At 44.3% G+C, this 13672-nt stretch overlaps 1 protein-coding gene across 4 annotated transcripts in view; it reads left to right on the forward strand.

Moving 5' to 3' along the window:
* Positions 1–13672, forward strand: part of utrn (utrophin) — a 181854-nt gene that overhangs the window by 21740 nt on the left and 146442 nt on the right. For all 4 annotated transcript variants that reach the window (XM_036549529.1, XM_036549532.1, XM_036549531.1 and 1 more), the window contains 7 exons: positions 1972–2064; positions 3230–3307; positions 4906–4998; positions 5753–5925; positions 7436–7551; positions 8140–8303; positions 12800–13003. In XM_036549529.1, the coding sequence (XP_036405422.1) occupies positions 1972–2064; positions 3230–3307; positions 4906–4998; positions 5753–5925; positions 7436–7551; positions 8140–8303; positions 12800–13003 (921 nt within the window). The remainder of the gene's footprint in view (positions 1–1971; positions 2065–3229; positions 3308–4905; positions 4999–5752; positions 5926–7435; positions 7552–8139; positions 8304–12799; positions 13004–13672) is intronic.

The following is a 13672-nucleotide window of genomic DNA, read 5'->3' on the forward strand; positions in this document are numbered from 1 at the left end:
GTGCAAGTAAACCGCAAGCCAGTGACGCCCATAATAATTAACTCTGAAGCAGGTGCTCATTTACAACAGTGTGTTTTGCCTGGAACGGTAATTCAGCTAAAGCTCTTGGACAAGCCAGCACTTTGTTTGGGCCTGGAGTGCTGGATTGGGGGCGAGTGGAGGCTGCGTAGAAGTCAGCCACAGCAGAGCTTAGAGGTGGAGAGACTCAGGAAGTGGTGCTACAGTAATGTGGAGGCCGAGATAATGCAGAGTGCAGTCAAGGTCAGAGAACTGGAAACGCAACCAGAAGGTTGCCTGTTTGATTTCCAAGTGGGGCAGTGCTCTTGTGCCATTGAGAAAGGTACTTCTTTGGAAGGGCTGCAGTAAATATCCAGCTGTGTAAACAGATATGAAGCACGTAGGCTTATTCTGGATAAGGGAGTCTGCTAGGATAATAAGTGAGGTAATGCACTGTAATGGTAGTCCCGTGTTTCCATTTTGAATCAAAATTAAAGTGATATTTAGAAAGACAAAACAGATGACTCTATCTGCTGTAACAAAGGGTCCCTGTGTGGAGCTCATACTTTGAACCATTGAGAGGGGAAAAAAGGTAAACCTCACAGTTCAAGTATGGAGTATTTCTTTTTTTTAAGAGATAAGTGATCCAGGCTGTATATGACCATGAACATAAAAATAGCATTGTGATATAAACTTGTGGGAGATTGGAAGACCATAAAAGGTCAGTTTTAACTTGAGGCAGTTTATGTATCTTTTGCAGCACTTAAAGAAACATGACCTCCTTTAAGGCATCATGCATTGTCTTTACCTCATCTTAGAATGTCCAGAAATATCAATAATGCTGTCCAAGACTATATACCATTACACTATTTACCATCTCTCATTCTGTGTTTCTTCCTGGGCCAGACAGGATATGAAAAAGGGTTGATGGTTATGGAAAGTTACTTGGAAGTTGTATGGAGAAACCTTTCATTGTAGAATATGGAGTTTGACATCTCTGTTGCTGTGGAACCTGAACCTTTAGTAGTTTAGTGGTCCAAGACAAGAAGTACACTAGAAACCAGGTCATAACACTGATGGGTTTCCCGAATCTGAATGGTGCACTTGGCCACAGGAAGTGCTTCGATGCTAATGGGATGAACTGCTTGAACTCCCTCTTAGTGTGTGCTGAAATAACCAGGATCCAATGACCGCAGAGCATGTCATGCCAAGAAATCTTTAGTCATTCTCATGTGAAAGTTCTCCTCCCAGACGACAGTTTACTGGCTTTGGCAGGCTCCTTTCAATGCTGTATCCAAAGTATTTTTAGAAGAAAGAGAGGAGATGAAGCCAGTTTCATTCTTGTTTATACCACACTCTCCTTGTGTTCTCCAAAGAAAAACCCTGGAAGTAAAACTTCTATTTTTGTTTTTGCTGCTCTCTGTAGATCTTCAAAGGCCAAGGGTTTTTAAAGGGGACGTGTATGACACTAATCCGGAGCATTCCTAAGTTCATTCTTACAGTGTTGATCAGCACAGCAAAACAATGGTGGGGTGACCTTTCCTACTCTGAATAACCGGGGTAGGAGAGATACTATACAAGTGTGATAAATAACAGTAAGCAACAAATAAAATTATCACGGGTCATCAGTATACTCTACATTACACCAGTTTACTGCTCTGACTCTTTATGGAGCCTCACATTAATTCTGTGCCTTTCATGCAATTAAGCAATGGCATATCAACTAGTATTTCTTGCTATGGCCTTTTAGCCATTGTTTTCATTCACTTGGTACGCTTGTCCAGCCATACGAATGAAGTGGCATTTATTAGAATGTCATTTGGCCGCTTTGTTCATGTTAAAAAAAATTGACCTTTAAATTATTGAATGGACCTATTTTATGCCACACAAGGAGAAGGTCTCTGTGGCTCTTTTGATTGGTTGATGTGGTTTGATGGAACTTCCAGGTGATTGGTGGATTTGTTTATGTTGCAGACCGGGAAGGCCCCCATCAAGGACATGTTTGCAGACCTCAGGGACGGCAGGAAGCTGCTGGACCTCCTAGAGGGCCTCACCGGGAGCGTTTTGGTGAGCTGGGCCCACCGCGCCTCTGTCATCCAAGTTTAGAATCTGAACCCTCCCGGGCCTACCCCACTGGATCTTTGCTGACCCCGCTTCCCAGCCTGTGTGTTTCATAGCAACCAGAGGGCCAGCTCAGTCATGGCTTTCAAGGAGGCCCTACCCTAACACTGATGATGTAATAGTGCTGTAGTGTAAATGGGGTGGGGCAGGGTGGGGAGGTACTTTCAATTCATTGCATCCAGAAATGTGCCCAGTCTGGTACTCTACCTGTCAAATCCCATGACATGTCAAAATGAATAAACAGGTCAATAGTGGATTTGATCATCAACATGTCTGTTGGTGGTTTGGACCATACGGTTCACAACATTTGATAGATAATAGGCAGGTGTTTAGGGCTTAAGAAGTAAATGCATTAATTGTAGCAAAGACTTGACAAACAGCTCTTCATTACCCATCTGGCTGTGCCTGTTTGCAAATTACAGGCTACTTCCACAGGAAGTTCACCTGGGAGAGGCTGTCACAAGCTACAGGTTCTGCAGCTTGTTTTGTGGGAAGAGATCCAGTGTGTGCATCTCTGGTTAGAAGCTGAACACAGTAAATGAAATAGTGTCACTCATTGTGAAGTCTTTATTTTCATCTGAGGTATGCTGAGAGAGAACAAAATGGCCAGTTCACAGTTTAAACTTGTTAATGGTCCACACTAGAAGTTTGGCTTAACATATAGCGTGGAATTTCTGTGGTAATGTACATGTTGTTCTGTGTAAAAAGGATTGGACATACACAGTGTTTACAGTGCACATTAGCCCTGTGAGGTTATTTACTGACTATGCATTTGGTAGGTCCAACAAAGTGCATTCCCTGGAATTCATTTTGAATACTTTATGTGTTGTTTCCCAAAAATTGTCTGAATGTCAGACTGCCTTTGGATGTATATGTTATCGTAACTGAGCAGAGGTATCCTCTAGAAGAATGAAGATCTGTTTTTGCCATGGCTGCATTCGGTCTTTTCTGTCATAGAGGAAAACAAGCTTGTTTACGTATCGGACAACAAGGGCTGTCTCCTTTCTCTAATCTTGTTACTTCACCCTGCAGTGAAAGCACAGTTTCTCCTTGAGTCGTACTTTTTGAAGCACTTATCCTGTGGTAACTCGTTGTTCCTCTTTCATTTTAGACCAAAGAACGTGGGTCCACTCGGGTGCACGCCCTCAACAACGTCAACCGAGTACTGCAGGTTCTCCATCAGAACAGCGTGAGTGTCGGGACGTTTCGTCCAATAGAACGCCTTTATACAGTGACCTTTTGTGGGTGTCATTAAGCAGGGTGAGGCAGGGCTCTCTTCCTGTGAGTGGCAGCATGAGATGGAAATGGACAATGCATGGGGCGGCAGTGTAGCATAGTGTTTAGGAACAAGACTCATAATCAAAAGGTTGCTGGTTCTATTGCTGGGGCACTACTGCTGAACTCTAGGGCAGTGTACTTAACCCACAATTGTCAGAGTTAATAAATGGATATAAATGGGTAATCTACGTAAGTCTCTCTGAATAGGCGCATCTGCTAAATGCCAATAATGTAATGTAATGGTGCATCTTAAGGAGACAGTGTGCAGAGCAGAGGAACAGGGCAAGCACATCTGGCTGGGTCATGAGCCGGTCCCTCCCCCAAAGGGCGGATGCAGCCGCAGGGCCCCCAACAGCTGTCCTCCGCCCCACTACACATCAGAGCCGCACTCTAATGTGGGGGTTTACAAGACCCAGGTGCCAATTTACACCTGACACTCAACAGGCTCTTGTGGAATCCGGGGAAGCATGCACGTCCATTATTGGGATAATGGCCTCAAGATTTGTAGCTTGGACGTGAAGCCCTCGCATCATCAATGGCGGTAGTTTACAGAGGTAGTCATTAGAGAGGCCATCGTGGGCGGCCCGCGGGGTGTTTGGTCTCGACCCGCCTGCGGTGGTTAAGGCATAGACTGAACCCCGGGTGACCTGTAGTGTGTGGCTCTTTCCACCCTCACACTTGGGCACTACTGATAGTGAGTTAGGCTTTCTCTTCTCAGACCCCCCTATCAGCCGTGCTGTAGCACCTCCACATAGCTCTTTATCTGGGACAGAGGTGTCCTGGCACAGTGCTACAGACACGTGACTGAAAGGGCACTCAACAACACCCTGACCCCTGTCACTGTGAAGCGTGATCCCTGGTCCCCCCCCCCCCCCCCCCCTCTTCAAAATGATTTTTTGCAGATTGGGTCATCTCTCTGTGCATATTTATATGGAAGCACATCACCTCTTTCAGATGACAAGCTAATTTTTAAAGTGTAATCATCGGATTGTTTGGGACAGGGAATCTGAACATTTTCCATGTTATCATATCATTCCTCACAGTAGACAAAACTTATAATGCCGCTTATATACTGCAGATAGAAGAGCCTTCATGAAGGTGTTTTACCTACCTGGAAATGCTTGTGTTTGGCCGATTTCCTTTGTGTTTCCCCTGACAAATGCAGGAATTTTACTCCTGCCAGCCTCATGGAGGCTAGATACAGAACTGTACATATGAGTCCCACTATTGCCTTAATGCTGTGGAAGAAAAACAAGTTTTTCATCTCTCTTTCTTCAGTACATAACTAATTTCTCTCGTGACATCGGCACTACAGGATTGCCATGAAGTTTGCATTTTGAATATATTATCACATTAGCGTTAACAGTCCATGTGAAAATCAATTTACCGGTACTGTGGGCTATGGCTTTCTGCAGCAAATGTGGCTTGGTGCAGAGTCATAGAGACCCAGTCCGTCATAGAGATCCAGTCCGTCCTCAGTGGCGGTAAACAGCTTTTCTCTGTGTGCAGGTGGACCTGGTGAATATCGGAGGAACGGACATAGTGGATGGGAACCATAAGCTGACTCTGGGCCTCATATGGAGTATCATCCTACACTGGCAGGTGAGCTAGCTTCAGCCCCCTCAACACAAGGGTGCAGCACCTGGGAACGGCTTCATATGCCTCTGCTGTAGACAAGCATGGCTTTTCACAGGAATATTTACTCAGCATGTAATCCCCTCTGAGCTCCTGCAGTGCTAAGCGTAGAACACATGTTTGCTTGGTAGCATGTATTAAAGCAAAAAAAAATGTAAACATGCATGTTGAAAGGTGTTGATTCATGAAATGTAAACTGAAGTCAACGTTCACAGATGAGAATTATTGAAACAAGAAGACAAATGTATTTTTCACACAATGGAGTAAGCTGTCTTGCTGTGGTCTTTTTTTATAATGTATAACTGTAGTATGAGGTGTGACAGTTGTTATAGGTTGTGGCACTTTGAAAGGACAGAGGCCGAAAATGTTTTCAATGCTGAAAATGAGCTGTGTGGAGTCCTTTCCATGCTATGTGTTAATGTATGGTGTGTGGGCTTTTGTGGAGCACAGGGGTTCCAACAAACTCATTTGTCCTCAGGATGAAGCTGGTTTCCACAGATTAGACTGCATTTTTTCAAGCCTGGAGCTGAATTTAACGAGCGCTAGCATCTGAAAGCGGGAATTCCAGGCTGCCTGTCGTTATCCCTTTCCTTCTATTTAAAGCAGAAAAATGGAAAAATTACATCCGTGATGACATAGGGTGCGGAAGTGAGCGCACATCCTGACTTCCACACCTTTCCAACATTACTGAGACTGACGGCTTTCTCTGCGTGTCCCCCAGGTGAAGGACATCATGAAGGACATCATGTCCAACCTGCAGCAGACCAACAGCGAGAAGATCCTGCTCAGCTGGGTGCGGCAGTGCACACGCTCCTACGACCAAGTCAACGTGCTCAACTTCACCACCAGCTGGGCCGACGGCTTGGCCTTCAACGCCGTCCTGCACCGCTTCAAGTGAGTGGCCATCGCGTGGGTGTGCTCAGGTGGAACATTTCTAAAGCTGTGAACTGCCGAATTCAGGAGGGAGTCAGTTTGCAGATCAGTAGACATGCTGCGGTGAGACACATGATGCTTGTCAGTTTGAAAAATGTAAGATTTGACTCAATGTGTTTTCAGTCTGGGATGATAAATCATCCCATTTTAAGTGAGCTGTGGACTCTTTCGTTGAGTTTGTTGAGTTGAGTTAAATGTAAGGACATAGTGTCTGAATAGGTCAGACCATTTCTGTATTTCCTTGTTTTGCTAAAGGATACTATTTGATTTGGCTCAGATGGTATTTGTATTTGATTTAGTTGAGATTGTATTGCAGGAAAAACCTCAGGATCCATGCCCTGTTTACACTTTTCATGTCACTAATTGCATTGTTTACAGAGAAACACCCATTGAAAGATATTGGTTCCTCTGACTGGTCCTAGCTGTGGGAAAGAACAAGTGTTGTTTTGCACTTGGCAGCACTTGGTACAATTATTTTTGCACGCATTCCACACACACAAACACACACACGCATACATACACACACGCATACCATACCCTCCCTCTCCACTGCCTTGGAGAGGCTTGGCCGGATTAATATTGCATGCATTCCGCACATAAACACATGCCGCGAGCTCTCCCCTAACTCCCCTAACAAGCTGCTGCTGTGCGCGGTAATCAGAATAACCTTTAAAACAGTGCAGTTGCACAGCTGATTATTCCCAGAGAACCACCCTCTCCACCCAATGGAGCTGAATAGGTGTGTACATCTGATATCAATGTGAACGAGTTCCTTCAACAATGGTGTTTGTGTGTGTCTGGTTAGTGCTGTCCACACCCTGGGCCGTCCTGTCTCTCTCTCTCTGTCCCTACGCTCAACTCTCGCTGTGTGAGGGACGTGGAGGAGCTACTGGGCCACCTTACTGGTGCCTTACCCGAGCTTCAGTACACCAACACCTGCCACAACCCCCCTGCCTTCTCTCTCTGTTCTTAGCTGATGCCCATGCAGTTAACATCCTGGCCAGGAAATCAGAATTGTTTTTCCTGCCTTGCTGTGTTTCAATACTATAATGAATCAGTTTTAAAATTTGGAACTGAACTGAAGAAGGTGAGTTATGTGTGTGGGGAAAAAGCTTTTTAATCTCTGGAAGACCTCTCAAGGAATCACCTCTGTAACAGCTCCTTGAAAATGGTTTAGTGTTTTCCAGAAATATTTTGTGTGTGTGTTTGCTCATCATAAGTATTTAGTTACCACCCCCCCCCCCCCACCCCTTCCAAAATACATCTAAGATCTATAATGCAGGGAAGCTTTTTGAAATCGCTGTTTCCATTTCCATTTCAATTTATAAGAACCAACTTGTTACATTGTGAGTGTTTTGCGTGGTGGATCATCTTCATGTTTCATCTTGATTAATGCATTGATATCATCAAAGGTGCCTGTGATGTCCGGCCTGTTGAGAGTAAAGCTTGCATTCGTTCTGCTTTGTTGCAGACCCAACACGTTCAGCTGGGAGAAAGTTGTGGGTCTAACACCAGTGGAGAGGCTCGAGCATGCCTTCACTGTTGCCAAAGACCAGCTGGCCATCGAAAGACTTCTGGACCCTGAAGGTACTGCGCTTGCCCGACATGCTGTTATTCATGCTATCCTGGGAAATGGGTACTGCAGTAATAGGATTCATGGGAATTATAGTGTAGCTGTATTCGTAGAGACTACTTTGTAGTAGTGTCAGTATTATCCAACCCCTTGTAGTGAAGATTAGCAGTTCCGTTTTTTTTTTTTTTCAAATTTAATTGTTCAAAATTTATTATCGTTTATCAGATGCTCTCATCCAGAGCAACTTACATACGTTACAGTTCTACATTTTACATGTGACCCATTTATCTAGCTGCATATTTGTTGAAGCAATTCTGGATTAAGTACTTCACCCAAGGATACAGCAGCAGTGCCCCTAGTGGGGAATTGAACGGCAACGTTTTGGTGACAAGCCCTGCTCCTAACCACCGCACAACACTGCCGCCCCAGAATGTAAATATTATGCCTAGGTACTCATGACGTGAATTAACGCATTTAAGTACTACCAAGATACAAATGGCAGTACAATGAAACATCTTAAATAACTTTTGTTATATGATGAAGAGCCAGTACTAATTTTTGCCATGTCCTGCACTCCTTCTCTCTCCCCTCCCTCCCTCCAGATGTGGCGGTGCAGCTGCCCGACAAGAAGTCCATCATCATGTACGTGACGTCCCTGTTCGCCGTCCTCCCGAAAGAGGTGACCATGGAGGACATCCGTGAGGTAGAGACGCTGCCCAGGAGGTACAAGGTGGATGCTGAGGAGGGACAGGCCCTAAGTCAGCAGGTGAGAAGCACGGTACGCTGGCCTAATACACACTTACCTGCTGGAACTTAGTGAGGTTTTTTCTTTTAACCATCAGGCCATAGGCTCAGAATGCTAACCTTTAAAACAACTCAAGCCGGGAAATGCTTCACAACAGGCAACACTTTGCTACTAGATGTAGGTCTCTAGAAATATTATTGTCTGTTATGAGGCAGAGCCAGTTTCATAAAGGATATCAATTCTGTGTTAGTTATTTTACACAAAGAAATCCTTGCTCTTACAGTGTGTCTCATTACTAAATCACGTACAACAGGTGGAAAGAGCTTTAGATAATAATAATCGGACAGATATGTGTTTCTATGAATATGCAAAGCTTGCTAGAAAGGAATTTCTAATGTCAATCCATAAGGAAGCAGTTACACTTAGCAGGTGTGTGTGTTTGTCATCACGGGTGAGACTAGTCTGGTTGGTAGAGATATGTAGGTTTGATGGTGATTGTCGCCAAGTGCTTTGCAATGAAGGGGGATGACTTTCGTCTTTCACGTCATGCATTACCAGTTTGTAGCACCCACGTGGATGGTGCATAGCTGCCATTTTACTTTGAAACACTCACCTCACTCAGCAGAGATAGAGAAGGAGGGATTTATGTCGGCAGTTGTAATGGAGGATGATTAGCAGAAAGTGCCAGGGTTTCCTAAATGATCACAGTGAATCAGGATCTCCTGTGGCATAGTATTCCCATCAAAACACTGGGCCATTGACTTTCTTCCTGGTCGAGAGGGTAGATTGCTAGGGGTGGTAGTAGTGAGCCAGTCAAGGGCAGTGCTTTAGTTTTCTCAGGAGGCTTCCCATTTAAATGCAAACCAAGGCCAGCCCTGCTTAACTTCAGCCATCAGCAGGAGAAAATGACAGCGTTGAATGTTTGTTGGCATTTTGTCATGAGGAAAAGTTTGATAGGCATAGATCTGTACTTTTTATCTTGAGGAGACCAGTTCAGTTGGCAGGGATATGTAGTCTTTATCATAAGGAGACCAGTTTAGTTGGCAGGGATATGTAGTTTTTATCATGAGGAGACCAGTTCAGCTGGCAGTGATATGTAGTCTTTATCGTGACGAGAATAGATTGGTTGGCAGGAATGTTTCAGTTTTTATCAACAGTCCAGTAAGGATCTGAAAGTAGAACAGTTTGGCAAGGATATGAAGCTTCATTTATGCAGGGAACACATTAGTTGGCTGTGGGCAGAACAACATTGTTGGCTTCAGATGGTAGATCTTTGGCTTTCCTGTAGTGGAGAGCAGTTCCAGCTCCTGCTGCCTTTGGGTCTTTGGGTTCACTGCTGTGAGTGAGTCACGTCTTTATAATTTGTGGACCCTGAGATTTTCAAGGCTGTGGATCAAGCTCTCTCATCAAAACATTGGAAAGAATGAGAGATCATCAGTTTTCCAAACTCCACCCTTGAGGGGAAAAAAGCAGACTGATGTGTGTTTATCCAAAATAAATTGCAGCAAATGGGGGAATGAATAATGTGTTTTACTGTATCCGTTCTGTTGTAGAGCTGTCAGCAGGCACAAGGTATAAATGACTGTTTTGGGATGTTGGTAGTCTAGACCTATCTAAGTGGTGATAAAATGCACTGTATCTGTTGGCCCAGCCAGGAACACCCACCGAGACCTGTGTTACTGAGTTTCAGGGAGGGACTGCATTCAGGTCATGAACAGCCATAGGGATACACAGAATTTTATAAAAATACAAAGAATCATTTTAATGATCTGTCCAGCAGTGTTCGTAATTATTAGTTTCTGTAGATATCAAAAAGTCAAATGGATCGGTCTTTGTTGAAACGTGTGCTTTCCTTGGTGGCGGGCACTCCAGAAAGGAGTTAAACGGTATGCTCCGGATAAAGCGCCTCTACCTTTACAGGGATGTCTGCAAGCTGAATAATTTGAAGGAGGTCTGTGTTAAATGCCTCTGCTTGTTTTTCAAACAGAGTAAAGATAGACAGGAGTTTCTACACCACGTACCCTCTTCTGTGAGAGGGCTGGACCTTGTTTTGGAATATCTCCGGACACCAAGTTTTTGTTGGCCAATAACAATGGTTGCAATCCTGTCAGCAAGTACTTCAAAGGATTACAATGCATTCAGCATGGCTTGGGGCAGTTTCTTTTCAGCAGAGGTCTTTCACAGGTGTCTTTCAGGACTGCAAGCTTAATACCCCAGAACCACTGCCTATAATGTTGCCACAGGACAAAAACTTCCCACGCTTGGAAAAAGCTGTGGAAAATCTCTTATGGAGCTGGTGTGGTCAAATGAGGGCTTAGTTTCCTGGCAAAAGTCACACTGACACAGGAAGTGAGACATGTAACTACTCAATAGAAAAGGCCAAAAAAATAACGACCAGTGTCTTTTGCACTAAACTTTTTTTTAATGCCCAATTTAAACTTATTACAAACTTTACAAAAACTAAAGTCTTCAAAAACACGTCTTCAAAAAACGTCTTCAAAAACACTGAGATGCAGCTTATTAAATCTGAAATCGTTTCAGTACAAAAATGTCTTGTGATCCTGATAAAGTGTATCCTGTAGCCAAATGACTGCGATTTCATGACCATGAAGGTTTGTAATTATATCAAATATTCTTGGGCCTCCTTTCCCATGTTCCCCCAGTGCATTCCAAGAAAGGCCTGAGTTAACAAAGACTTTTTATGTGGGTTTCTGTTTAAATGCCACAGAAAATTTTCAACAAGTGACCTTTTCCTCATGATTCAGGGCATTCTGGGTAATTTTGGAGGAAACAATGGTTTATTTGAATTGTGACTTGGATAGCTTATTATAATTTTTGTCATCATTTTCTTGGCACTTACAAGCATGTGAAGTTTTGTTTTTTCTTAAGCTTTTATGAAGTTTTTCTCTTTATTTATATACTGCTCGTCTGTGTATATATAAGTAAATAAGAACCAAATTATATAACTTTTGCTAGATCTTTTATCTCCTGACATGCTTAGAAAACCTTTTCATTGTTTAAAAGTCTATCAATATCAGCTTGACTTCAGATCGAGAAATCTCTTCCAAGGCACATAGACATTTTTTTTTAGCTTAATATTTTTAACAGTAATTTGTCAGAGCAGTACACATGAAACTGAGCACAAGAAACAACGCTACTTTCCTGCTACAGCTAAAAATCCCCCAAAACGTAATTAAAAATCGAACACCATAGGGAAGACTGTCATTGTCACTTTTAAATGATGTATGTCTTTGCCGTCCATCGCGGTGTCCCTGGCTCCCTCCATCTCTGTGCTGTATGTCATGTTGATTCTTTGAACCCATCGTACAGCTCTCCTGCAGAGAGACCTCGGGTTTGAGAACAGAGAACAGCACAGCGATGGCAGCCAATGAGCCGTGAGGGGACTCGCGGTTGTGAGGGCGAGGAATGCAGGTCACATGCTTCCTCCTGGACGGCGCTCTGCACTGGCACGGTTCCACCCTCCCCTCGGGCATGGCCGTGGCACAGATCGGGCCAGAGTGCAGGGCTCAGACGTCACCATCACGTATTGCGAGCGTCTGACACTCTGAGAAAGGCCAAACAGACTGTGTGACAGTTAACGCTTCGCCAAAACAGTGACCCCACCCTCTAGTCATCAGTGGCTGATTATGCCACTTATTTTTTTATGTCAAGATTTTGCTTTGTTTTTTAATGGGAGGAAAGTTGTGATTTAATCAGCCATCCTCAGAAGTCCTAGTGATCTTCATATGCTGTGCAACTGCACATCATTCATAATGATCAGCCAAAGAAAATATTTCACCGGTGATTTACAAAAGAAAATGTTTTTGTGAAGGTTTGCTGTAAATAGGACCATTTTCCCTTGACCTAGCTTTTGAACAAAATCCAGCACACTAATTTACTTGTTCCAGGGATGGCTGACTTGTGTCTGGGTATGTACTGTATTGATTTGCTTGTTTGAGTTTCTACTCTGGATCAAGGTTTGTTTTGATGGAATCCACATCTAAATTGTGTGAGGCTTAAATGGCAACACTCACAGATAGCACGCAACGTTCTGCCATCATTGAAGTAATACTAATGCTATTATGCTGCCATGTCCTGGTGAAAGTTATGTTTAAAGTTTCAGCTGGGCATTCTCACTGAATAACACATACACGCCTACAGGGCTGATTTGCTAATGCTCATAGTATAAGAAGGGGGTGGCAGTGTAGCTTAGTCATAAGGTGCAGGGCTTGTAACCAAAAGGTTGCTGGTTTGATTCCCCTCTGGGGCACTGCTGCTGTAGCCTTGGGCAAAGTACTTAATCCACAACTGCCTCAGTAAATATCTAGCTGTATAAATGGGTAACGTAAAAAATTGTAACATGTATAAGTCTCTCTGGATAAGACTGTCTGCTAAATGACAATAATGTAGTCAGAATTCCCTGGCATCTAGTGATAATCATATTGGATTACTGCTTACTGTAATGACCTGTGTGGTTGGTGGGGAATTCTGACACTGACTGTGTCTGCTGTCCACAGGGAGCAACCTCAGAAGAAGATCCGGGCAGCCCCCGGGCCGAAACGCCCAGCACAGTGACCGAGATGGAGGTGGACCTGGACAGCTACCAGACCACCCTGGAGGAGGTGCTGACCTGGCTGCTCTCCGCTGAGGACGCCCTCCAGATGCAGGACGATGTCTCCGACGATGTGGAGGAGGTTAAAGACCAGTTCCACACCCATGAGGTATGCCGGAGGGAGCTCATTGCCTTCCTTTTTTTCCCCCCCAGCTGAAGGGCCAAATTAAAAGAGCAAGACTCACGCCAGTGGTCCACAGTGCCATTATCATGCCGCAGGCCTTGCTACTGATTACAGCAGCACAGTGCTGCTCTTTTCTGCCCTGCAATCATAGCTACAGTACAGTAGTGATGGTAGAGAGAGGCCATGCCACGATAGTTAGAGCCGTGTGTTGTCAGTGAATTGAACCAGTGTCTTTTGCCATGGAGAGGTTGATAAGCGGCAGTGTGGCATAGTGGTAAGAAGCAGGACTCGATTCCGGTTCGATTCCCCTCTGAGGCACTGCTGTTGTACCCTTGGGTAAGGTACCTAATGCAGAATTGCCTCAGTAAATATCCAGCTATATAAATGGGTAAAACTGCAACCTATGTAAGTTGCTCTGGATAGGGCCGTCTGCTAAATGACAAAAGCATAAGAGAGAGTGATGGACAGCATATGGTTGCCCAAATCATTACAGGGCTCATCAGCTCTCACTCGTGCGTCACTTCATGACAGCCCTGCAGTTGGCATGAATTCTTCGGACACTGTCCTGCGGCTCTGTCATTAGTTGGATTTTTTAATTTTAAATCGGGATCTGTTGTTTTATGACCCTCCCGGGCCCGCTGCCTCCCTGACGGA

The sequence above is a fragment of the Megalops cyprinoides genome, chromosome 17 (genome assembly GCF_013368585.1).
Source record: "Megalops cyprinoides isolate fMegCyp1 chromosome 17, fMegCyp1.pri, whole genome shotgun sequence".
NCBI lineage: Eukaryota > Metazoa > Chordata > Actinopteri > Elopiformes > Megalopidae > Megalops > Megalops cyprinoides.